Genomic DNA, 27,741 nt, shown 5'->3' on the forward strand with positions numbered 1-27,741 from the left:
AACAATGGTGACAATCAATGAAATGCTTCAATTGGTACAACCAATCAAAACTCACCCATATGTCCCAGCATGCATTGCGGCATTAATAAATTATGCATCAGGATTTTTGTAGCTTTTGTCACCATTGTTGAGATTCACATGCTGTTTCTTGATATCTGTGTGAGTTTAAGTATTGCCATAGATGAAAGGTTTTTGTGCACTAACTATAAAAAAAAAAGTATATTGTTTGATAGATTTCATGCTGTAAAATCAAATGGCTTCTGTTATGGATAAAACAAAATAAAAAAACACAAGTCCTATATAATCAAAGCATTAGACACTGAACAAGATCAGCAAATCAGGCAATTACATGATGATGACTTTGTCATCATCATCAATAAACAGCCAACATCATCTGATCTCTTTTTCTCTTGGCTTTTTTGCTGCAACAAATGTGTTTTATAAACACATAATTATAGCAGCCAGAAAATTTTTATATTAAAGAGTCAAGGGTCAAGAGTCCAACTAAAGCAAACGCTAACCACCATCATGGTGACTTAAAAATACACCTATTGTTTTCATTCAAAAAGAAATGAAATAAAGTCAGTCTGGTTAGTAATAAGTGAAGCTGGTAATGCTGTTTGTGGAGTTGTTTAATCCTCCTCTGCTGAGATCTTCACAGATTTAATGTCTTCTTTTCTCTTCAGTTGATGTCAATCTAAGGCTGTGTCTGAAGTCAGTTTTTGTGTTTCTCTTTCCTTCAGTGATTCTGCTTGTTAACAGCAGGTGTTCATAATTAATGCTCAATCATCAGTTAATTATCTCATTAACTTCAAGACCGCTTTACCTCTGTAGTGTGCACACATATGAACACTGAGCAGTGTTAATTTAACATGGGCGTTTTTCTGTGTACTATTACATAAATCTTACCTGTTTCATTTACATACGACTGACAAATATAAATCACATTCAGTTTATTAATACAATTACATAAATCTTATCTGTTTCATTTAGATATGACTTAAAAATATGAATCACATTCAGATTATTGATTGGTTGGTTTATGTTAAAACTATGTAATCCAAATGCATGGAAATTTGTTATGCAATTCAAATACATAAATCTTATTTTTAGACAAAAAATTTTTTTTGAGTGTTTCTAAAGAATGCTTTCAGCACCTTGTTGAATCAATGCCACGTAGAATTAAGGCAGTTCTGAAGGCGAAAGGGGGTCAAACACAGTATTTGTATGGTGTTCCTAATAATCCTTTAGGTGAGTGTATAATAAAGATATATAGTGAAGGTCATGGCATTAATAAAGTAATTATTTTCATATTTTATATATATTTCATGTAGATCCTCCACAGAACGTCTCAGTGTCGGTCAGTCGGTCTGGTGTAATAATGGAGGGAGATTCAGTGACTCTGAACTGCAGCAGTGACTCAAACCCTCCTGCTCTGAACTTCAGCTGGTTTAAGGAGAATGAAACCTCAGCTGTTGGATATGGACAGGGTTTCAGCATCTCCAGCTTTAACTCCAGTTTCAGTGGACGCTTCTACTGTGAGGCTCAGAATAAACATGGATCTCAGAGATCAGCGTCTGTTTCACTCACTGTTAAAGGTATTTTCTATAATCAGACACTCTTTCAGTTTCATCTGTCTCACGTGTGAAATGATCTTCATGATCATCTTGTTTCAGGGGTTCAGAGAGATGCTCTGCTCACAGTTTCTGGGATCGTGGCGGGATGTGGAGGATTGATCTTCATCATCATCATCATCATCGTGTTCATAAGGTGAGTGAATGTTGAGCAGCTCCTGCATTAAATTCTTTTCAAAAATTAACATAAATGCAACATTTGTTGAACTTAAGCCACTAACAAAAAATAAATGTTTCTTACAAATAAATTACTTTTCAATACTTTCTAACAAAATATGTTTTTTCCAGGAAGAAGAGGAGAGACGGTGGAGCTGAAGTTATCAGACAAAATCAGGCAAGTTTGATAATAATACATACCTGAATCTACAATGACATGGATATTATATTTAACTAGAAAATTCAAGACTTACAAGATCATGTACTGCCAAATATTTGACATGAAGACAATCTGGAAAACATCATGCATGTAACTCACAGTCACTGTGTTTCTGAATAATCGATCTGTTGTTATATCTGTGTGATATTTTATTTGATGAAACTGCAGGAGGATCACATTGACAGATCAGCAGAAACGGCTTCGACCAATGACGATCCACTGTATTCACTAGTATCAGCCAATCAGAGGGATGATCTGTATTCCAACATTAAAGCAAAGAAACAAACAGAAACAGAATCTGCAGATGTTACAGAGGTTCAGTATGCCAGTGTCCATCACTTCAAGAACAAAGACATGAAGACTGAAGAGTACGACTGCATTGAGATGCATCATCCGTCTGAAGCCAACAGGTGAGAAACGATTCATTTAAACTCAAATAAAACATATTCAGATCTTAATCAGAGCTCTTGTTTTGTGTTGTTGAGATGATGGATTGTCACCTCTTAAAATGCCACATTAACATATTTGTTTAATTTCTCCCCAGATCTGAGGATGTGATCTACAGCTCAGTCAAGTAAAGAACATGTGATCGGAGCCGCTTCCTATTGATGCTGATGGGAGACCTGGATTTGAGTCCAGCTCAGGTCATGTTCCCATCTCACTGTCCTCTTGATTTTTTACCTTTACACATTTATGGGACTGTTTTACTGTTTAGACATGAATTAAGTTCCCTTCACTAACGGCCTTGTGGAAGGGCCCGTCGTGAAGGGATCCAGTTGTTCACTTTCGTTTCGAAAACACCTACAAATGGCGTTCACTAGCCCTTTAAGGGGGCAAAAACACGTTTGGAATTTGTCCCCAGTGCAGACAAAACAGTGGTTTGAAAAACAGAATTGAGAAAATCTTCCTTGTATTCCATCTTCGTCACACTCCAGCACAGGGTTGGTTGCATGAAAACACTTATTGGACTTATTTGTAATATTATTTTCATTGTTTGTGTATATTAAGTACCAGTGTCTGATCTTGTTAGTGTATTTTATGCAAATCAAGGTAAAACCAAAGACTTTGACTTTGGTAAAACTAAGTTTCAAGTCACTAAGATTCATTTTCACCTCCAGTATTTTGAACTTTCAGAGCAAAATGACCACATTTACAACTAACGTTTTGTCGTTATTTATTAACCGTCCGAAGCGTTACCCACACAGCACACGTACGTCTCCAACATGTCTGTTAAGCTCATCCGGAAAGCTTCTGCTGAGGACAAACATCTGACAAACATCTTTAAAAAGTCCGTTTTTTAAATATATTCTCAATCATAAACATCTTCAGACATTTTCTAAATGTCTATTCAACATCTGACAGGAAATGTCTTAGAGACGTATTGCAGACGAGCGAACACTAAAACATACGTCTTCCAGATGAAAACATGGACATCAAATAGACGTCTCTGAGATGTACGTGTGCTATCAGGGTATGGTGATATGTTTCTAAAGTGTGACATGGCATCCTATCAGATATGAATATGTCACAGTTAAATGTGTTTTTGCTGATTGTGTATCAAGTCTTAAGCCTCCATGTTACTGATATCATCCAATGAATTATATAATAAACATATTTTACAGTCACTCAGTTGGTTTTGAGTCCAAATTAAATGTTTGTTTTGTTTTTGTTTCTCATTGTCTTTGGCATCAAAAGTGGACTTAGATGATCTTAAACAAGTCAGTGTGTTTCATACGTGTTTACACTGTGTTTTTTGTGTGCAGTTTTTTGGTCAAAGGATTTGAGATGTTGGATTGGCGACACATTGACTGGCAGATGAAGCCAAATAACCAGCTATTGTCCTAAAAGTTCCAGTATTTGGCTGGTGTTCATTTCCCATCCGGACTGTATAAAGCTTGATTCATTTTACATACGTGCATTTTTAATACATAATCTTTGTAATTCATATGAAGCACACATTAGCTTCTCCTATTTACATGATTGATTTATAAACACATAGTGAACAATATAGAAAATAGGCTTACTCATCTTTACACAAACCAGACTCATCTGGTTTCACAAAAACACTTTGTTTTTACTACCAAATTATATGTATCTAATTAATTTAAACTACGGTGGAATGTTTTCCTCGACATCTTGCGATTTCAGGGCACATGAGTTTCCGAACATAATGCATGATGGGATACACTTAGCCTTGAATAACGCTCCGAAGCGGTATTGGAGATAGTGTGGGTTTAGTGTGCATTAAGGGAACTGCAGTTTGACATTTTAAGACATGGGACAGTCGTGCTCTCAAGTGGCCAAGACCGCAAGTGTGAATATTTGGACAAGGCTCCTGACTGGCAGATGAAGCAAAATAACCAGCTATTGTCCTAAAGTTCCAGTATTTGGCTGGTGACGGGTGTTCATTTCCCATCCTGACTGTATAAAGCTTCATTCATTTTACATGTGCATTTTTAATACATTATTATAATTAATATGAAGCACACATTAGCTTCTCCTAACACATAGTGAACAGTACAGAAAAAAAACAGTAACTTTCATTACTTCTGAAATCAACATGTCCAAGAGTCAGATGTAAAAGCTGCTGTAATGGCAGTAAAGTGCACTGGATCTTTTTGACCACTAGATGACAGTAAAGTCAATGGAAGTGCAGGAAAGATTTGAGTAATGGATGTAATTCCTCTATTTTGAGAGGCTGTTCACTGCAGAGTCGTGGGTGGAGAGAGAAGTCCAGCTCTTCTCTCTGGATGTAATTTGGGTGTAATGGGTGGAGCGAGACGGTCCAACAACACCCTAACCGACCCATAACTCTCTCCCTCCATCCATTAGATCCACCGAGGAGGAGCTGGACGTCATTTGGCTCTGCAGTGAACATCACTGCTCCATTATTAGGAGTTATTAAATAGATCCATCAGTGATGTATTAGTGTTTATGAAGACCATTAAAACTATTTCCGCTGTATCTGTCGTCGGTCTGGTCTCTGAGTGCTTGTGTCGTCTGTCAGAAACTGCCATTGACCCACTTAAACTCAATGTAGTTGCTGATGGTTATGACTGTGTGTGTGTGTGTGTGTGTGTGTGTGTGTGTGTGTGTGTGTGTGTGTGTGTGTGTGTGTGTGTGTGTGTGTGTGTGTGTGTGTGTGTGTGTGTGTCTGTGTGTCTGTGTGTGTGTGTGTGTGTGTGTGTTGTCCACTGCTTCATGTGCTAAATATAGAGTTTGTGTCAGAAACAGGAAGTGAAACTAAGAGCTGTAAAGATGCTGCTCAGACGCTCCTGCAGACATGATGAGCATCTTTACACTGTTCTTTCTCAAAGCAAACATCTTTCACATATTCTCTCACAAAGATCTGACAATACTGAGCTCTACAGAGATACATGTAAAGCTTGATGTGTGTTTGACATCTGGAGACGTTAACTTTCTTCTCCAGTTGTTCTTGTGTAGTTGAGATGACGGTCACTCATAACCAGGAAGAGGAAGACCAACATTTAGATGCTCTTTATAAAGTGTGAAAACTGCAGCGTTTGACGCCTTAAACTGCGGATGTTTTTCTCATTTGGCCGTCGACACTGAAACATTGACACTTCAGAGCGGTAAGACCATTTTACTGTTATTTAAAATAGTTCAGTAGAGCTACGATTAATGTTTGTAAAACTGTTTTAGGTGAATGTTGATTTGATGAAGTGATTTAAACTCCAGAAGCTCAATATCTGTTGTAGATTCATGTGTAAATATTGTGTGAAGCTCTTTAGACACACGAGGCCTGACATGAGAAACATCATCAGTTCACATCAAGCCTTCAATGAGCCGTGAATTATTAATCATCATGTGCTTTATCAATAGAGTTTGTGATGTTGTGAATAGATGATGCTCATAATGTCATAATTGTCAGTTTTATGATTGCAGAAGTCACTATGGTGTCGTCTCTCATAAAGTCTCTTCCTCTGATCGTAGTGATCATGACTGCGGGTGAGTCTTCAGTTTCACTCACTATACTGATATTTTAACAAAAGATGATTGAGCTCTTCACACTTATTAACGGACATGAGTGTTTTACTGTCAGCTAATATCAAAATTATCAAAAGTGAAAAGATATTTTTTGTATATTTCTTCAAAACACCTGAAAGTCTCTTCATTCCTCATTTCTGTGTTTCAGGGGTTGATGGTCTGCAGGATCGGGGAGTGAATTACAGCCCTTCATATATTTGTGCATTAAAGGGATCAACAGTGAAAATATCCTGTACTTTAACACATCCTCGTGGTTATGAGATCAAAACAGCTTTCTGGACCAAAACTGCTGTAAATTATGGAGAACCGCGTAACTTTTGTTCAGATCCAGAGAAGAGAAGAGGGATTCAGTGTAACAGAGAAGATAAAGACACTTCCAGCATCACTTTGACGGCTGTAACAGAAGCTGATAAACACATCTACTACTGCAGATTTACTACAGATAAAGTGGAGGGAAAATGGACGGGGATTCCTGGAGTTCAGTTTGACGTCACAGGTAAAACTACTGAACTCTCAGAAATAGACCACAGAAACATACAAACACACACATCACACACTTTCTTATGTTACTGAACAGATGACCTTCTTTATTTGTGGGAACACAAAAGGAGATATTTTATCAAATGTCCTGATGGCTCTTGTTCATATAATGACAGTCGGCACCTTCTTCAAGCTTTAATTGTCTTAAAATGATGTGACTTTTGACTGATATTCCAGTGTTGTGAAGGTGTGCAATAGAGTTCATCAAGAAACAAAGTAACAAAACAAACTGTAATATATTATTTATCACAAATCTTCACTGCTGTTCTCAAACACTCTCATACATGCAAGATCAAGATGTGTACTCAGTAATTGTTGGAGTCATTATATTGAGTTGTTTTATTTTTGTTTATGACACTAGAGGGCGTATGACTATTTGTAGTGCATTTAAAGGGGCTATATGCATCTTTTCCCCCAAAATAAACGTAACAATAGCCTTTTTATTTTACCATTTATAATAATAATAATAATAATAATACATTTTATTTCTAATGCGCTTTTCTTAAACTCAAAGCGCTACAATATACAAAGAAAATAACAACAATAAAATACAATAAAAAGTCTCATTCAGTTACAGTAAGCAGCTCTAAACAGGTGTGTCTTTAAAGAGTTCTTAAAAGAATCCAATGTTGGAGAGTCTCTAATTTCCGGTGGTAGAGCGTTCCATAGACGTGGTGCTGAGACCGAGAATGCTCGACCACCCATGGACTTTAGTTTATATCGAGGCTGCTGGAGGATGCATGACCTGGAAGAGCGCAGAGAGCGAGCTGGAGTATGAGCAGTGACTAAACTACAGAGATAAGCCGGGGCCGTCGCATGAATAGCTTTATATGTTAAAATCAATGTTTTGAATTCGATACGTGCTTGTATCGGCAGCCAATGCAAATCGAAGAGTACCGGGGAAATATGTTGACGAGTAGTTGTATGTGTCAATAACCGGGCGGCTGAATTTTGAATATATTGTAATTTTTTAATGGATTTATTTGGGAGACCAGAATAGAGTGCATTGCAGTAATCAAGCCTCGACGTAATAAAGGCATGAATAAGCCTTTCTGCATCTGGCAGCGATAGAAATGGTCGTAGTCTAGCGATATTTCTAAGATGGAAAAATGCAGTCTTTGACACCTTTTTGATATGTGCATCGAACATAAGTTCAGGGTCGAAAATAACGCCAAGATTGCGCACTTGAAGGGACGGAGTAACAAAGTCATTGACAGTAATCAACTCTGAAGTGTTAAGGTTAAGTAAAGATGTTGGAGTACCGACAAAAAGGAGTTCTGTTTTTGCCTGGTTAAGCTTAAGAAAATTGTCATACATCCAGACTTTTATCTCATCCAAGCAGGTGCTAAGGGCTGTAACCGCAAGGTTTGGATTAGGGTGCATGCTGATATAGATCTGCGTATCGTCGGCATAACAATGAAAACCTAACCCAAACTTACGAATGATGTCACCCAGAGGCAACATATAGATGCTAAATAAGATGGGACCCAGCACAGACCCTTGTGGGACACCCTGCTGAACTAGTGTTGGTAAAGATTTGTTTTCCCCCAAAGACACAAACTGGAAACGATTTGTAAGATAAGATGTAAACCATTCAAAAGCAGTACCAGAGATTCCTAGCCATACAGACAGTCTTTCAAGAAGGACAGCATGAGATATTGTATCAAAAGCAGCCGTGATGTCCAACAATACTAAAATACTACAGGCACCCATATCCGCAGAGATGAGAAGATCATTTACAACCCGGACGAGAGCAGTCTCAGTACTATGGCCTGATCTAAATCCGGACTGAAACGGTTCTAGGAGATTGTTGTTGGACAGGTATTGCTGTAGCTGGCCAACTACAACTCGTTCCAAAACCTTAGCTAGAAAAGGTAGATGGGCAATAGGCCTATAGTTAGACAAATCCTCCACATCACAGCCAGTCTTTTTAGGGACTGGTGTGATGGCAGCTAACTTAAGGGCCGAAGGGACCTGACCAGTTAATAAAGAGTGATTAATAATACCAGTGATAGAGGGGCACAATAGTGTTAGACACTTTTTCAAAATCTCAGTATTTATGACTCAAACATCTCCTGATGAGCATACTGACACCTTGTCCGCTCACAGTGGGTGCACCTATAAGCCTGTATCCTATTTTTCCTATTTTCTGTCGGGTCGGATTTTTCCCGCACTGTCTGTGGATGTGACGTCAAGCGCGTTCATGTTAAACGTTTCAGATCACTAATTTCAGATAAATAATTCTTACCTCAGTAAACATAATGTTGACCTCCTTGCAGCAGATGACTTGTGAAGTGTGCACGTACGAGCGCGCGCTGCGAGAGCGAGCAGAAAGGAAGAGCAGTTCTGTTTTTTGGCCACAGGTGTCAGTCGCGAGTTTAAATTTCAGAAAAAAGCATATAGCCCCTTTAAGCCAAGTGATGATGAGTTACAGGCGCAATGGAAGGTCAGACACACTTTTTGGCCATGCCGTGTTGAGTGTGCTGTGCAGGACTGTGCTCGTGCCCGTAACAGTTTGTTTTGAATGAAATATTTAGTTTATTAGTAGAAAGTTAAGTTTGAAGTATTTCTTTTTCATTTTGTTTTATTCATTGTTTGTTATGCCAGTTGACAATAAAAGGATTGGCATATCCGACTTTATCACATAGGTATTGACAATGTGTGTATTTTATTCAAGACAGAGGCTCGTGTCAAAACCAGACTTCTAAAAACTGATAATGATAATGTCCGTCGTCAATAGCAACACTGTAATAGTAGACTTACAGTAATATTGTTGAAGTGATTGTCTTGTTGCTAGAATTATTTCTTTGTTAATTGTAATGGGTTATAAGATAATAATCAGGTATGATTTTAAACGGTTTCTTAAATCAATATTTCATGTCTCCGTCATTATTAATGCTGTGTAAAAAGTGATATGACTGATATGATACATTATCTTTAAATATCCACCTAAATGTTTGAACTTGTTTGTTGGTCTCGGCTCAAAGCTGATTATAGGAACTTTTCCTTCATGGAAGCTTTGTGTTTAATTAGCTGGAAAAATATTTCAACTCAAATCATTATTTCATGTCTAATTATTTATGTATGTGGCGAGTATTAGTGTAATAATCAGGATAATGTACATCAAGCTGGTTGTTATCGCAGAATAAACTCTGACCGGTTCACAAATCCTGATCACCCTGTTGGGGTTTATTTGCAACAACCGGCTGGATGTACATTATTTTTACATTATGTTGCTGCCAGAAGAGATTAAAATAAGATTAAAATAAATGTGTTGATTTAATGCTAGATTCCCTGTTCATTAGGACCAGTTGTATCAGTGAAACTGCGAACAGGTCGTTTATTTTTATTTATTATTTTCTCTTTTTGTGTTCTGAAAAACAAAGAAAGTCATGCAGCTTTAGAACCAAATAAATAATGATAAAAAAAAGTAAAAATGATCAAAAAAAAATATTTTTAGGTGAGTTGTTGTTGATGATGATGTTGTTGATGATGATGTTGTTGTTGTTGTTGTGTCAGACCTGCAGGTGGAGACACAGCAGAGAGTGAAACGGGGAGATTCAGTCACTCTGACATGTAAAAGCAGCTGCTCTCTGCCTGAACAAACAACATTCATCTGGTACAGAGAAACACAGATATTCACTGAAGGAATTGTGACAGTGAATCAGCTTCATCTGTGGTCAATCAGATATTCTGATAGAGGAAACTATCATTGTGCTGTAAGAGGAAATGAACGTCTGCACTCTCCTGCTGTTTATCTAGATGTTGAACGTGAGTACAAACTGATTCATTAACAGTAAATAAATATTTCACACTTTTTTGGGGGGATGGTTAGATTAAAAGATTTAAAAAAAACATTTAATATATTATATTCATATTCATAATAATTTAGAATATAGACAAACCTTATATTAGCGTCATTGTCTAAATTGGCAATATGTTTAATCTGCCCTATATTAAATCATTCCTTTTTTCTTCTATTTAAAATAATAACAGAACATGAATCTATCGATTTGCCACTTCTATAATTCAAAGTGACATGAAAAACCACTAAACCCTTTACTCTAAGCTATAAATGTCACAATTAGCTGCTGGGTCATTATTTAATACAACAAAATAACTACATGTTGATTCTCTGATAAGCAGTTTAAGTGTATTGTGTTTGCCACTGCACTGTAAAAAAAATATTTTAATGCTTTATCACAATTTTTCACAAATCTTTTGTCAATTCATCTTCAGTTCACAAATGTTGGTCAGATAACATTAGTGGTTCAGTGGATCACAAAACTCACGGTTCGGATCATATTGCGGTTTTTGAGTCACGGATTGGATAATTTTTCGGGTTAGCAAGAAAAAAAATATTTTGGTGGATGGGAAAGGTAACTTTGCTTTCCATTTATTATACTTAAAGCACACTTTAAGTAGTGGCGCTTTTCCACTGCATGGTTCGACTCGACTCGGTACGGCACGGTTCGGTTCGCTTTAGCTCGGTTGCTTTTCCACTGCAGTTAGTACCGATTTTTCATTTTTCGTTCCGTGTTGCCCCATCCAGCTCTCACTGGATCGGATCCGCTCCTCGGCCACCAACGAGAGGAACGTCTGCACCTCGTCCACTGACCACGATTCAGCCATTTCTTATTTTGAAGTTTTTTTACTTCTTTTTTTCAAGCAAATACTTTAAAAACAGGTGCTACAGCGTTGGCTGTTGTCTACTGGCTATTTAAATCTAGCGGGTTTAGTGTCTCGAGTAGCAAATACAATGACGCTGGTAGTGACGATTCTGTCTGACCAATCAGTGATCTGCAGTGTTTTCACGTCACATTTTAGTATCGGTACGGTACGCTTGGAACCTCAACAGAGGTGGTACCATTTAAAGCGAGCCGAAGCGAGCCGTACCATACCGTACCATGCTGTGGAAATGCGTCATAAGTGAGCCGTACCGAACCGAGCCGTACCGTACCATGCAGTGGAAAAGCGCTATAGGTCTACTCCGATACCACAGTAAAAACTACTAACCTAACTAATAAAAGTTCAAACATTATTAAAGGCAAGTGAACGGTCAGTAAAAAATAAAAACAAATACACGAATTACACACAGAGATAAATAAAATATAGCCTAACAATGTTACAAATAAAGTAAGGTCAAACTGTATTATTCAGGTAGAGAAATGTAATAATTAAATGTAAAAATAAATTTAAGTTCACTGTATAAATTTAATACAGATTAATCTTTGTTAAAGCTGTGTTTTGTAGTTTGATTAACATTAATGACATATAAGGTATTTATAGACTGCTGTCACTTTAAGACCGAATACACGGGTCCAATAATGATACATCCCTCTCTTGTTCTTATTCTCTTGAGACATAACTGACTGTTTACGAGAATACTTGCTGAGACCGGTATTTTGACGACATTTTGTGTGAACGCGAAAGAGGAATCAGTTCGTGCGCTGTCTTAAACGCCTCTCTGTGTGTGTGTGTGTGTGTGTGTGTATTCGGGTGTGTGTGACTGTGCGCACAGATAAGTGTGCGAATAGCAAATTAAATTCTCTTTTGCCTCTTCTAGTGCTGGAATGGTTTACAATCTATTGAATGTGGAAACCAGCAAGAAAAAACACTTGCAAATTATAAACTTGAAATTAATCCACGAATCAAATGCGTGCCGAACCGTGGGGGCCGGTCTGTCCTTATCACGGATCAACAACGATCCGTTTAACCCCTAGATAACGTAATATTTCTTTCAGTTGAATAAAGTTATCTCTTTCTTTGTATCAACTCACATTATTTGTTTAAATGAACTCAAAAATTTAAGGCAACCAGGTTAGGCAAATTTATGTTAAACAAGAACTCCGCTCGCGCCAGTGGACACACATCGAGAGAGACGGGGAGGAGCCGATTCCTGCCGTCGTTTTCATATGAGGTTTAAAAGGGGACTGAGGTCATCACAAATTCGTGTACAAGTAGAAAAAGGGTCAAGTGACGTCACTGGTACCGGCAACATGTGAGAAGTGCCGGTATACGCAATAAAAGTGAGGGTACGCTACAGCTTAAAATAGAGAAGTGTGTACCGGCCCACTTCAAGCACTGAATATAGCAGAGAAACTAGAACTGCATCAACAAGTGCAGATACTGCCTTTTCATCAAAGCAGCGTAAAGAAGTCTGAACCTTCTCTGGCCCATTTTCATCCTGAAGACTTTTCACAGACTCTTGTTAACCCCCAAAACTCAGACATAACAGAAACCATTTTAAACCCTAAAACAGGCATCGTGACTCACGAGTCACATAGTTTTTATTGTCTTTTTTGGGGCATAAGAACGATTTTTTCATCAAATCCTTTGATCATTTATCACAGCCTGGTCTGTCTTGAGTATGCTGGTCACATGATTTGCTTTAAGTTTTTTGTGATAAATTAGTCAGCCTGACCTAAATCCAACATGGCTACCGGTGGTGCAGGACATTCAGATTTTGAGGAAAGTAAATATATATTAAACTTACTTTTCTTCTGGAAAAATAATAATAATACTGCTAACATTAATTGTGAACTTTGTCTTAAGGTGCTGAAGAAGAAAATTCATTAATATGTTGTTCATGTTGTTATTTAGCACATTATGAAATACAGTATATGTGACTCCTGAGTCCCGGTGCCTGTTTAGGGTATAACAAAGGGATTAATCCTAATTTTGACCATCTTTGTATTTTGAGTTTTTAATTCACTATATTACAATTAAATCCTAATCTAGTCATGACAAACTATATATCGTTGGAAAGGTCCAAGACTCCTAAATAGATATTTTAGCACTGTTTTTTGTTACGAATTATGTAGGAACAGTAATAGATGAATTTATGACAAGAGTGCACCTCAAACAAATCTACATCATAACAGGAGTTCTGGCGTTTGTCACAAAAAGTCGATGCACACACTTTTAATAATTGAAACTTTGGTTTTCATGCTAAAAGTTCATAATAAAACATATAATCTAGTATTTGTCAATAAAAAATGATAAAATAATATTATCTTCTAAAATATAATATCTTTTTATCACCTTTTTTATTACATCACATATTTTAGTAGTTATCATAAATTAGGTATCATTTGAAAGCTTACAAACTCAGAATTTATCCTGTGAAAACCGTTTTGAAATTGGACGTTGCGTTACCATAGAAACGGTAGTTTAAATGATTTTCTCTGGCTCCACCCCTTTTGGGCGTAATCATGTTTCATAATTTATGATCAAAACCTTTTCTAATCTTGACAAAATATTGTCAGAAAGGTTTGAGTCTCAAGGTTCGATATTTTGTGACAGAAGTGATATTTGGACAGAAATGTATTAATTTGTTATGGCATAATGCATACAATTAAATTCAATGGAATGTATGTCACCCGGTGGCTATTTTTGGTATTACGCCTAAACAAAATCTCATGGGAACTTCAAGTTTTGTGATATCAACTTCAAATTTGGAACACATATATGACTTTGATTTTATATTAATTTTAGAGTAAAAAATATTTTGTAAAATAGATATTTTATATAAAAGAATATTAAGTACAGTATATTTGATTTACTGTAAATTTAAACTTCCATAACTTTTTCATACTTTCACTTCAGCAATAATCTGCTGAGTGTTTTCTTTAAAACAAGACCAAACTTAGGTCTATACCCAAAAGCATTCTTGAATTACAACCATTTAAGTTTGAATAGTGCATATTAATGTCCATTCTCAAAAAGGGAGTGACAGTTAAGAGGTTAAAGTACAATTTTTATGGTAAGGCAAGGTCCGATATCAAAACAGTTTTCACAGGCTGACTCTTGAGTTTGTAAGCTTTCGAATGATATATCATTTGTCAACAAATTAGATCAGAAGTAGTAAAGGATATAATTGTTTTTAACATGCAGTGACAAGTGGGCCAGTAACAGTTAACAGATTAATGACTTGGTCCTTTTTTTATACCCTTATCAGGCAACGTGACCTGGGAGTCACAACTCATAAAATCCAAAATATATCAAATATTTCAAAAAATTCTTTTGGATATGTTTTACTTAAGTCCAGATGATATAAAATAATTACATTAAATGATTTTTTGCTTATCATTTTCTACTCTTGCCTGTTTAAGGGTTAAATCCCAACACAACATCATTAAACACTAACAGATCTCCCCCTATATTAATCACGTGCAAAACTCATAAAATAACACTTCATTTTAACACTCTCCTATCAGAGTCTGAAGCAAAGCATGCTGGGAACTAGAAATATAGAACTCATTCAGTTTGAGTTCCCAGTGATTGAGTTCACATGACTTTTTCTTTTAAGTGCAATGATCTTTCAGTAATATTTTATTGAAATGAACTCACTTTGTTTAATAAACGTTTGTGAGGGACGTAAAGGCACGGTTAAATGAATAACACATTCTACGGAGCCCCTAAAGGGACATGGTTAGGCTTGCTGCGGTAGTCGGTTACATCACAGTACATCAGGGCTGCGTCCGAAAACTGATAAATGCTGCTTTCGGAGAACTCATTCCAAGGTCTGAAGGCATCAAGGCACGTCCGAATGCAATGTTAGTTTCACTTCCGGTCTCCTTCGTCTGATGGATTTCTGAAGGCAGCTTAGATGTATCCTTCACTGCCTTTATCCCACAATCCTATAATAATAACTTATATATATCACCTTATTTCTATGGCGACGATCACACAAGCACAATAATGTGACACAGATGTATCACCAGAGATGGGCACAAATACATCAAAAAGTATTTAATTACAAATTACAAATACTTACTCATCAAATGTAGTGCGTTGTGCGCGACTTTTGTTTGTTTTGTTTTATTTTAATAAAGTACGAGTCTCAGTCACGCCGACCCGTCTTCTTCCTGACTCTTGAACCTCATCACACTTTTATTTCATTAAATGAATTAACCGCAAGAAAAGTAAGGTTTAATACTAAATTGGTTATCATAGATGTTACTGTATTTGTTGAATTCATTGTTGTGATAACGCTGCGCAGTTTTACGTGTTCTAAACAATTGTTGTAAAAGTACATTCGAACATGCCCACATCATTTGCCAAAATACTGATTAATCTTTATGTATAACACATGCTATATTTATTTACATGGCCATAAACACCAGACGTGATAAACAATGTCAATAAACTAAACACAAACCTAAAGCAATAATACTTTACTTGCATAAACATAACTATTACCGAATGCTACATTTGGAAAATATAAAATTAAGCATGCTTTGTCGACAGAACCAGCTGCAATCAGTAAATAATAATTGTGTTCCATAATGACAGCACGAAACAAGCTAACATTTGTTGCTTGATAGACGCTACAACTAGGCCTACAACTTCCGCATTTGTCGGACTCAAGCGTGCCGCACAAGCCCTGAAAAGTGAAGCCAAAACGTCTCGATCGCCCCCCGGTGACTGGTCCTAGTATAGGTCATAAGTCCCGCCTCCCCGTGTTATTCAATGGGACGTGAGACCAACTAAACAATTAAATACACTTCAAATATCTTTTTTCCAAACCGGGTTTCTTTCATTTGCTGTCGTTTTTATCACGCTGATGTAAGTTCAAGTGTCTGTTTAAAAAATAAGTTGGTTTTTAGTTAGTTACGTGATGCGGTGGTGTAACGTCATGATTGACAGCTGTGATTGACAGGTTCTCTGAGCGAAGTAGTCACTGAAGCACCAACAGACATTTTTTCGGGATCTTCGGAGGACTGAGGAGATTGTGTTTACTTTATTTTAACAAGCCTCTTGTCGTACTGCAATCAATTTTAAAAAAAGTGTGCAGAATGCATTCTGAGTGAGGGCGGAGCGCTGATTTCGCGGCTTTACTTCCTGCTCACTACTGCGCAGGTCTGGTCCCGAAATCGCTACTGCGCAGACTCAAGTTCCAATATGTCAGCGCCATATCGGGACACTGGCGGCTTCAGTTTTCATGAATGGAAGAGAGCGAAGGGGCGTCGTCCATCTTTTTTTACAGTCTATGGTCGGACTCCACGCAGTACTAGCGGAAACCGAGGGTAACGTGGATATGACGCAATTGACTGGCGATTCCCAGCTCACCCCTGCTCACACGCCCCGTTTCCTTGGTTAAAATCGCAATTTTCTCATTATTTAAAAATAGTTGGAAACATTTGGGATATTGTAAGTAATCAACTTAACAAAATATATAACACTGGCCTTGAGATTTTGGGATATTTTAATGCAAAATTCTTACATATTGTACCTTTAAAATACAAGAAATTTGTAATTTACAAATTTGACAGTCTTCTGTAGTGTGAGAGTAAGTGTGGCGTTAGATACATGTAAGAGTCTAGAATATCGCAATATCATTGTTTAGTGCAGAAGATGCTCTTTTAGCGTAAATGTTGCCACATACTGTCATAATAAAAGATAATTACGCATATAACACTATATTCGTATTATATTACACAAAAACTAGTTAACGCTGCTGTGAGGGTGTTTCTAATAGTGCGGCTGTGACAAAGTTGACAACTTTCTCTCTTCCGACTGCCATTATCTATTTTTTTACTCTTTTTGAAAGTTGTGAAAACGTTGTTGTGGCATTTTTCTTTTGCTATTTGAGCAAATTGGAACACAAAAAATATATTTAATGTAGTCTTTCCTTCACTGCTATAGAAGTTTACCCAACTATGACGCCTTCCACTTCTGAGAAACCCAGAAATGTGAACAGGGTCAATAGGATGTGTCACATCACGTGATTTACTTGCCAAAAACTGTGACAGGCAAATTGGTCTATGGTCATTTTCAAAAATGAAAATTAGCCCATGATTTACTCACCCTGACGTCATCCTAGGTGTATATGACTTTCTTCTTTCAGAAGAATACAATCAGAGTTATATAAAAAAATGTCCTGGCTCTTCCAAGCTTTATAATGACAGTCAATGGGTATATTTTTTGAAAATCCATCAAAAGTCCATCAAAGTGCCTCTATCCATCATAAAAGTGCATCTATCCATCATAAAACTGCATCTATCCATCATAAAAGTGCATCTATCCATCATAAAAGTGCGTCTATCCATCATAAAACTGCATTTATCCATCATAAAAGTGCATCTATCCATCATAAAAGTGCGTCTATCCATCATAAAACTGCATTTATCCATCATAAAAGTGCGTCTATCCATCATAAAAGTGCATCTATCCATCATAAAAGTGCCTCTATCCATCATAAAAGTGCGTCTATCCATCATAAAAGTGCATTTATCCATCATAAAAGTGCATTTATCCATCATAAAAGTGCGTCTATCCATCATAAAATGCGTCTATCCATCATAAAAGTGAATCTATCCATCATAAAAGTGCATTTATCCATCATAAAAGTGCCTCTATCCATCATAAAATGCGTCTATCCATCATAAAAGTGCATTTATCCATCATAAAAGTGAATCTATCCATCATAAAAGTGCATCTATCCATCATAAAAGTGCCTCTATCCATCATAAAAGTGAATCTATCCATCATAAAAGTGCATCTATCCATCATAAAAGTGCCTCTATCCATCATAAAAGTGCATCTATCCATCATAAAAGTGCGTCTATCCATCATAAAACTGCATTTATCCATCATAAAAGTGCATCTATCCATCATAAAAGTGCGTCTATCCATCATAAAACTGCATTTATCCATCATAAAAGTGCGTCTATCCATCATAAAAGTGCATCTATCCATCATAAAAGTGCCTCTATCCATCATAAAAGTGCGTCTATCCATCATAAAAGTGCATTTATCCATCATAAAAGTGCATTTATCCATCATAAAAGTGCGTCTATCCATCATAAAATGCGTCTATCCATCATAAAAGTGCATTTATCCATCATAAAAGTGAATCTATCCATCATAAAAGTGCATTTATCCATCATAAAAGTGCCTCTATCCATCATAAAATGCGTCTATCCATCATAAAAGTGCATTTATCCATCATAAAAGTGAATCTATCCATCATAAAAGTGCATCTATCCATCATAAAAGTGCCTCTATCCATCATAAAAGTGTATCTATCCATCATAAAAGTGCATCTATCCATCATAAAAGTGCATCTATCCATCATAAAAGTGCATCTATCCATCATAAAAGTGCGTCCAACCAATAAAAAACGACTGCAGCTTTCAGACGTGACTTTCTTTTCAGTTTTATAGTTCACTTGAGGCAGTTTCTATGGCATTTTTAACGACACATGTCGAGTGCAGATCAATGTAATACATAAACGTGTGATTTTCCACAAACTCGCGCGCTCAAATATAGTGTTCTCATGGCTCTACTCTTCTCAGATATTACGTGTGCGCTCGGTTATGAGTTTAGGCACCAACCAGCTGAAACATAAATCGGTGCCTATTGTCAGTTATTTGAATGTGTTTTGTTGTTTAAATCATGTCAGCTGATCTATAACGCGTGATGGGGGCTGCCACCGCAGTTCAGAGAATCAGAGCTGTCGGATTAACATCACATAAATTCACCAATTTCTCCCAAAATACATAAAAGTAAGGGGCCGGTGAACTGGGAAAAGAACAGAGTGAACTTTATAGTTAACTACACAATGTGTATCTGATATAAAACACGTCGTCAAATTTTAATTGAAGAAAAAATTATTATTATTATCGCTTTCCATAAACATCAGTGTATATTTAACAACATTTATTTTTGGCTAATAGCCTATTTAATGTCTATGTCAGGCGTCACCAAACTCGGTCCTGGAGAGCCGCTGTCCTGCAGAGATTCGCTCCAACCCCAGTTAAACACCCCTGAACCAGCTAATCAGGGTCTCACAGCCATACTAGAAACTTTCAAGCGAGTGTGTTGGAGCTAAACTCTGCAGGACAGCGGCCCTCCAGGACCGAGTTTGGTGACCCCTGATCTATATAATGTCTGAAACTTAAAATGAACTTTATGTGGTTGAAATCACTGAATAGTTGTGATATGAAAAGCACTGAGCGCGTCCATCTCTGGCTCAGCGTCAGCCAAAGCGTGACAGCAGGGAAAGTTCTGATCATACTGATGTTGTCGTACGCTTCAAAGGCTTCAAATCGATCTCCTTTCGGGGGTGAAGAGTATCAGATCAGGTCTGATGGGGCAATTCCCCTTTTTGCCCCCCGTGACTCCGGGCCTGGAGTGCCGACGCTCCCTATGAACAGAGTAACGTTACTCGTGATCGAGAATGCGAAAGCAACAAGAGTTCATTCAAAAAACATTTCAATATTTAGCATATTGATAGTGGCTCCATGATGCCCGCAAATTATACACAATATAATTAACAAATATAATTACGAGAGAATGCAAAAGCATTGAAAAATATTTTTTCCTCCCATCTCGTATATTTCTCCATCATCATGTCCCTTTAGGGACTCCGTAGAATGCGTCATTTCCTTTCCGAACATAGTATTCGGCTTCAGGAACATCCCTAATAAACACCAACTGAAATCTTTGATAGTGTGTTATGAACAGTGCAGAAGAAAACGAAATGTCTGTGTTTGTTGCTGAAAGTCTCTTTAATTATTTTCCTCATTTCTGTGTTTCAGGGGTTGATGGTCTGCGGGATCAGGGAGTGAATTACAGCCCTTCATATGTTTGTGCATTAAAGGGATCAACAGTGACAATATCCTGTACTTTAACACATACTCAGGGTTATACACTCGTAGAAGGTTTCTGGACCGTAGCTTATGGAGAATCACCTGATCTGTGTTCAGATCTACAGAAGAGAGGAAGAGTTCAGTGTTTGAGTGGAAATATAAACACTTACAGCATCAGTTTGATGAATGTAACAGAAGCTGATAAACACATCTACTACTGCAGAATTACATATAATCAGGATAAATGGCAGAAAAGATTCACAGTGATTCCTGGATCTTGGCTTGATGTCACAGGTAAAACTAGTGAACTCTCAGAAATAAAACACAGAAACATTTTATTAGCTTTTGAATAAACTACCATCTGTGCCACAGAAACATTGTTTATTATAAAACTGCTTCAGTTTAGTGTTTTAATATTATTGTTGTATTATTATCACCATGATGCTGATGTTGTGATGACAGTGAATCTGTTGTTGTTGTTGATGATGATGTTGTTGATGATGTTGTTGATGATGTTGTTGATGATGTTGTTGTTGATGTTGTTGTTGTTGTTGATGATGATGATGATGTTGTTGTTGTTGTTGTTGTTGTTGATGATGATGATGATGTTGATGTTGTTGATGTTGTTGTTGTTGTTGATGATGTTGTTGTTGTTGTTCTTGTTGTTGTTATTGATGATGTTGTTGTTGTTGTGTCAGACCTGCAGGTGGAGACACAGCAGAGAGTGAAAGAGGGAGATTCAGTCACTCTGACATGTAAAAGCAGCTGCTCTCTGCCTGAACAAACAACATTCATCTGGTACAGAAACACACAGAGAATAACTGATGGAACAGTGAATCAGCTTCATCTGCGGTCAGTCAGTCGTTCTGATGAAGGAAACTACAGTTGTGGCGTTACAGGACTTCATCATCTGATCTCTCCTGCTGTTCATCTTAATGTTGAATGTGAGTACATATTGGGTTCTGCAGGAGTTTTCAGACAAGGGCAGATCCTTTTCCACAATAAAGGTATATCTTGCCGCGATTTCTGTGTGCCATGTGGGGATTGACAGAGACACTATAAGTCAACATCCACTCGTATGCAGGTTTATGAGAGGTGTGCGGCTTCTGAACAGGGTTTTAAAGTCGCTGATTCCGCCGTGGGATCTGTCCGTGGTCCTTAGACCCCTTTTGAGCCCATAGGGAGTATTGATTTAAAGCTCCTTTCGCTAAAGGTTGCTTTATTATTGGCTCTTTTGTCCATGAAGCAGGTTAGTGAACTTCATGCTTTGTTGGTTCATTTATATTAGGTTATAATAGAATGGGTCTCGGTCCTTCGGAAGGGTACATTTACATCTTCCTCATGGACTCTACTTAAGGGAATTCAGTTCAAGACATTTGTGCGGCAACAAGTTAACTTAGGCTTCGCTTCACACTTTTGTTAAATTTTATAAACTGGACATTACAGAGCCATCGTTGGCTCATTCCGTCATGAGAGTGTAAAAAAAGAGAAGAAAGAAAGGAAGAAAAACAGCTAAATAAAACGCTTGTTCATGAGGTGATTTTTTTATTATTATTTTTTTTTTACATATGTTCCCATTCTATTCAGGGAATAGTTGCGAGCTGTGTCTATATTACATAAATCACTGAGTTGGTTGACATGCTTGCTTCGGACAGCATATCTGCAATACAGGAGTTGTCTATATCCATGTATGCACATAACTGGTGCGCATGTGTGGTAAAAATTAACGATGCTCACCAGAAAACGTGGAAGGAAGCGTTTTTGAGTCCCAGCGTTTTTGGAAGTGAATGTGTTTGAGCAATGGTGCGTGAACCGACACATTTCTCTGTCTGGTTGTGAATGTCTTATGGTACATGTTAATAACATATGAATTAATATTAGTGAAATAGTTCACAGATTATTCAGATTTGTTTGATAATTTCAGGCCTGATCATACAGACTGCATGACATTTTTGTGTATTAAACATAATTTATTCATATTAATTTATTAATATGCAAAATGAATGTAAATCATGAATCTGTATAGTGATCTTTTTTTATGAATCTTGAGTTGATATATCTGTAAATATTATATTGTTTTATTGACTTTGCACCAGTTCAGATGTAGATTTGCAAACTTTTCATCACTATTTTGATTTCTACTTACTGAGGATGTGATCCATAGATTATGCAGCTGACACTCAGACCCTGAAGTTAGGCACGTTGTGACCTTCCTGGTCGCAGATTTGGGTTGCTGGGCGCCAGCATGTCCCGAACAACAACTCAGTCAATCTCCAATAACGCCAGTGATTCTTTAACCTGTAACCAAGAAGACTAACACACACACCGACACATAGCTTTTCCAAGATTGGATTTGGCCAGGTTCTAACAGGAGTCTCGTCTCAAAACATCAAGATAACAAGTTCTGAAGACTCACACTGTAGACAAAAATAAAATAATTTTTTACATGTTTTATATATATTTCATGTAGATCCTCCACAGAATGTCTCAGTGTCGGTCAGTCCGTCTGGTGTAATAGTGGAGGGAGATTCAGTGACTCTGAACTGCATCAGTGACTCAAACCCTCCTGCTCTGAACTTCAGCTGGTTTAAGGAGAATGAAACCTCAGCTGTTGGATCTGGACAGAGTTTCAGCATCTCCAGCTTTAACTCCAGTTTCAGTGGACGCTTCTACTGTGAGGCTCAGAATAAACATGGATCTCAGAGATCAGCGTCTGTTTCACTCACTGTTAAAGGTATTTTCTATAATCAGACACTCTTTCAGTTTCATCTGTCTCACGTGTGAAATGATCTTCATGATCATCTTGTTTCAGGGGTTCAGAGAGATGCTCTGCTCACAGTTTCTGGGATCATGGCGGGATGTGGAGGATTGATCTTCATCATCATCATCATCATCATCATTGTGTTCATAAAGTGAGTGAAGTTTATCTGCACACTAAATCTAAGTCTATTCACTAAAAAAATTGACCAAAATCAGTCTCACATACAAAGTAAATGGACTCTATTTCAAGCCTTTTCTTTTTTAATATATATTTATAATAGTTTTCTCTCTGTTTTCAGGAGGAAGAAGAGGAGAGGAGGAGGAACTGAAGACGGGAATCAAAAGCAGGCGAGTCGGCACACACACACCTCCATCTACAACTGCAATACAGTGTGATTGTATTGTTGCATTGAACTATGAATACAACAGTGTGTATGAAGCAATATAAGTGTATAAATCTTTCTCTATAGGCGGCTGACGCGAGTGATGATACATACACAGCTCTGGATCCAGCGTCCAGAACATCTGACGTTTACAGCACAGTCACAGTCAGTAAATGTCTTTTACACACTTTTACACTCAGATTCAGCAGATCCACACATAAACAGGCTGTTGTTGATCTGTCTCTCACAGTCTGTTCAGTCCAGAGCTCCTGATGACTCCTACACTCCTGATGGATGACTCCTAGGTGGTGGTGGCGCAATGGATAAGACACATGCCTTTGGTGTGAGAGACCCGGGTTCGAATCCACTGTGAGACACCAATGTGTCCCTGAGCAAGACACTTAACCCCTAGTTGCTCCAGAGGCGTGCGACCTCTGACATATATAGCAATTGTAAGTCGCTTTGGATAAAAGCGTCAGCTAAATGAATAAATGTAAATGTAAATGTACACGGCTCTTGAGCTTCAGTCCAGATCTTCTGAATATGAGACTCTAGCAGTGACTTCAGACACTCTTAAACTGTATTACTGCTAATATACATCTGATGCTCCTCACAAACTGATAATCCATCATTATGATCTCATAAACATCATTACTTTATCAATAACATTCTGATTTCTTAAACTGTGTGTAATTGAGCTTATAAGAGTGTTGAATGAATGAATGAATGAATGAGGCATTTATATAGCGCTTTCATATGTACTACTGTACACCCAAAGCGCTTTACAATCATATCAGGGGATCTCTCCTCAACCACCACCAGTGTGCAGCATCCACTTGGATGATGCGACGGCAGCCACAGTACAACGGCGCCTGTGCGCTCACCACACACCAGCTATAGGTGGAGAGAGGAGAGAGAGTGATAGAGCAATGTAAGGGGATTATTAGGAGGCCATGATTGGTAAGGGCCAATGGGTGGAATGTGTCCAGGACACCGGGGTTACACCCCTACTCTTTACGAGAAATGCCATGGGATTTTTAATGACCACAGAGAGTCAGGACCTCGGTTTTACGTCTCATCCGAAGGACGGTGCTCTCTGACAGTATAGTCTCCCCGTCACTACACTCGGGCGTTAGAACCCACACAGACCAGAGGGTGAGCGCCCCCTGTGCTGGCCTCACTAACACCTCTTCCAGCAGCAACCTGGTTTTCTCAGGAGGTCTCCCATTCAGGCACTGACCAGGTTCAGCCCTGCTTAGCTTCAGTGGGCAACCAGTCTTGGGCTACAGGGTGATATGGCTGCTGGCCGTAGAACAAGTTGTTGTATTAGTCCTGCAAATCTATATTTTAGCCTGCATATTTATATATGTTTGTGCTGCATATGCAAATGCATTTTAGGAGAAAACTTGTGCGATTCAAATATTTAAAGTTACATCACAATAACATGTAGTCAATAGTTTAGTGTCTGCTTTACTGGAGTATTACACATTTTATTTATGTATGTTAATAATTGCCCTGTAAAGCAGTATTTTCATGTTAAACGCAGTAAAATCTGTATCTGATTGTTTTAAAGTCTCTAGTTTCTCAGTCATGTCGGATTGCTCTGTTGACCGTATTTTGTTCTACTGTATCTTTAATGGAGGATCCTAATAATTTCTGTAGTGTTTAAAAGACCAGCATCTCAAATAAACATTTCTCTCGTTGCTGATGTGTATTTTATCATTATAACTGATATTTCATGTGTGTGTCCAGACTGCCATCTAGAGGATATTAGTCACACTAATAAAGGTTGCCTGTAAGTTTTTAAGTATACTGTATAAGTAATGAAGTGAAGAAGTGATTAATTAGAAAACTGAGAAAACAAAATAAACACAGTTAACCAGAATAGTTAATAATTAATTTTAATAGTTAATAATACAAAATGTATCATTGTGCGTAGTGGTGAAAAATAACCAATCAAACAGGATTAATGAGACTGCAGGAGTCTAAACACCAATCAGATTAACGCCTGTGACGAGACACCGTTGCTCCGCCCACAGCGCGGGAAAATTTTAGTCCTCAAATGGTATTTAACAAATTATAAACAAATTATAACAAATTTATTTAATTTCCAAACGGTAAGTGTATTTCTCTGCCCTCAACTTTAAAACGTGCCATGTCATCTTTGGACCCTGCACATTACCTTACACATTTCTTACCTATGAAACTAATTTAAACATAACATGATAAAATGTGTGAAATATATTACGAACAACACAACTTGAATTGCTCTGTGTGTTAACTCAAACTCTCGCTTTAAAATGAATCACGAGTATTCGCTGGGTCACATGACCATAAATGATCAAATTACTTGAAGTGGCCATTGCATGTCGGCCTTGTGGAAGGGCCCTTCGTGAAGGGATCCAGTTGTTCACTTTCCTTTGGAAAACCCAGTAGCGTTCCCTTCCCGAAGTGCCCTTCAAGGAGGCAAAAATGCCCCATGAGCCAGATAACCCAAGTAATGGAAAGAACTGACAGACAAAACGGTGGTTTGACAAACAGAATAGAGAAAATCTTCCTAGTAATCCATCTTCGTCACACTCCAGCACAGGGGTGGTTGCATGACTTGTTATTTGTAATATTATTTTCATTGTTTGTATAAAGTACCAGTGTCTGATATTGTTAGTTGTGTTTTATGCAAATGCAAATCATATGCAAATTGACCTCTGTGCATTACTTTCTGCCCTTGGTATGTGTATTGTGCTTTGATGTTGATTTAGTTATATTCCCAGTATTAACCCAGTGGTTCTCTTACACCATGTCCTAACCAGAAGTGATAAGATTCCAGTGACAAATAATTTGTCTGTCCACACTAGATGCCACTGCGATATGCGTAAAAATCAATCAAAACCCACAGCCAATCAGAACTGCGTGTGGGCGGAGTCAGCCAATCAGAACAGCGTGTGATAAGTAGGCTATAATCAAATTCAGAAATATTACACCATTTAATCATTATTCAAATACATAGGCTACTGAGTTACTAAAACAATCTTTGTCAAATAATACACTTGTTTGTGAATTATCTACACTGTTAACCCTTGCTGTAAAAAAAGGCCTAATTCTGACAGTATCATACCATTTTCCATTAAAACAGTAATATACCGTAGAAAACAAAAATAGCCTACAGGAATATACTGTAAATAAACAGTGCTCAAAATCGACACTCAGAGGCTGTTTTCCCAATCACACCCTATACCCTCATTCACTATTCCCTACATTAGTTCACTAATATAGTCCACTTGACAGAGTGAATGAAAAGAAGTGAGTGAATTGAGACACTGATGAACACCTGATAAGCAGAATCACTGTAGGACTGAGAAACAAGAACAGAAAAACAGAGAAACACAAGAACTACAACTGACTTCCAGCAACACTGAGTGTGAAACCAGTTTACAAACCAGTTAACGATTATTTCTTTCATACATGTACAAAAGTTTTTGTTGAGAATTAACAGAGATTTAGTTCATAATAAAGTTTTTTGTAACCATAATGGAGATCAGTATTTTCTCTTGTCCCTTGACTTCTTACCATTCTTCTCTCTCTTGCTGCTGTAACAGTGAGTTTATAAAACACATTTGTTATGGCAAGAAAAAGTCAAGAGGAAGATGATCAGGTGTTTTTGGCTTTTGAGATGATGTCACAATCATTCTGGACATGTCTGATTCTCTGATCTTTCCTGTATATATTCTTTGAATTTATGGGTATTTCATATTTACCATATATCTGTGAATCTACAACATGAAATCAATATTTCTGTTGTCAGGTCTTCTGAAGAATATCATAATCATATAGCGCATTTAAACTTTTTGAATTCCTGCTCGACTCAGACACACACAGACATCAACAATCAGCATATGAATCTCAACAATGGTGACAATCAAAAGTTTCATGTCGCAATGCATGCTGGGTTCCAGGATAGTATAAAACTCCCAGCATGCACTGCTGCATGAATAAAAAATAAAAAATAAATATTGCCACCATTGTTGAGATTCATGTGCTAAATTGTGATATCTCTGTGTTTCTAAATAACAGTGGAGCTCTGTTTTTTTTTTTTGGTTTATTTATGATGTGTTAAAAAAAATGAGTCATTGTAATAATGTATTGCTGTTATTTCACAGTGGTGGTAATGTAACACTTTTGATTGAGGAATGAACGAATTTTAAATTCTGAACGAATGAGAATGAATTCTTTAGAGAATGAACATGCAATATAATGATGATTTTGTCATCATCATCGCAATCATTCACAAACTGTGTTTGTGCACAAGTGTGACTTGCACAAAAACAGCTCAAGCAGCAAAAGAAAATCTAATGTTAAGAAGTCAATGGTCCAGAACCCAACTAAAGCAAGCACTGATCTCTATAATGGTAACTTCAAACCAAACATTTTCAATTAAACATCTC

General features: G+C 37.4%; 2 protein-coding genes across 2 annotated transcripts in view; both read left to right on the forward strand.

Annotated features, from left to right (window-relative positions):
* LOC309493884 (uncharacterized protein) overlaps positions 1-3,635 on the forward strand; it is a 50,656-nt gene extending 47,021 nt beyond the window's left edge. The window contains exons 2-6 of the mRNA XM_082163164.1: positions 1,335-1,598; positions 1,677-1,770; positions 1,923-1,968; positions 2,179-2,420; positions 2,555-3,635. Of these exons, the coding sequence (XP_082019290.1) occupies positions 1,382-1,598; positions 1,677-1,770; positions 1,923-1,968; positions 2,179-2,420; positions 2,555-2,588 (633 nt within the window). The 5' untranslated portion in view covers positions 1,335-1,381 and the 3' untranslated portion in view covers positions 2,589-3,635. The remainder of the gene's footprint in view (positions 1-1,334; positions 1,599-1,676; positions 1,771-1,922; positions 1,969-2,178; positions 2,421-2,554) is intronic.
* Positions 1-27,741, forward strand: part of LOC309493629 (sialoadhesin-like) — a 343,044-nt gene that overhangs the window by 140,472 nt on the left and 174,831 nt on the right. The window contains exons 15-16 of the mRNA XM_082162774.1: positions 6,167-6,514; positions 10,078-10,329. Of these exons, the coding sequence (XP_082018900.1) occupies positions 6,167-6,514; positions 10,078-10,329 (600 nt within the window). The remainder of the gene's footprint in view (positions 1-6,166; positions 6,515-10,077; positions 10,330-27,741) is intronic.

Source organism: Leuciscus leuciscus (genome assembly GCF_965113295.1).
Source record: "Leuciscus leuciscus genome assembly, chromosome: 3".
NCBI lineage: Eukaryota > Metazoa > Chordata > Actinopteri > Cypriniformes > Leuciscidae > Leuciscus > Leuciscus leuciscus.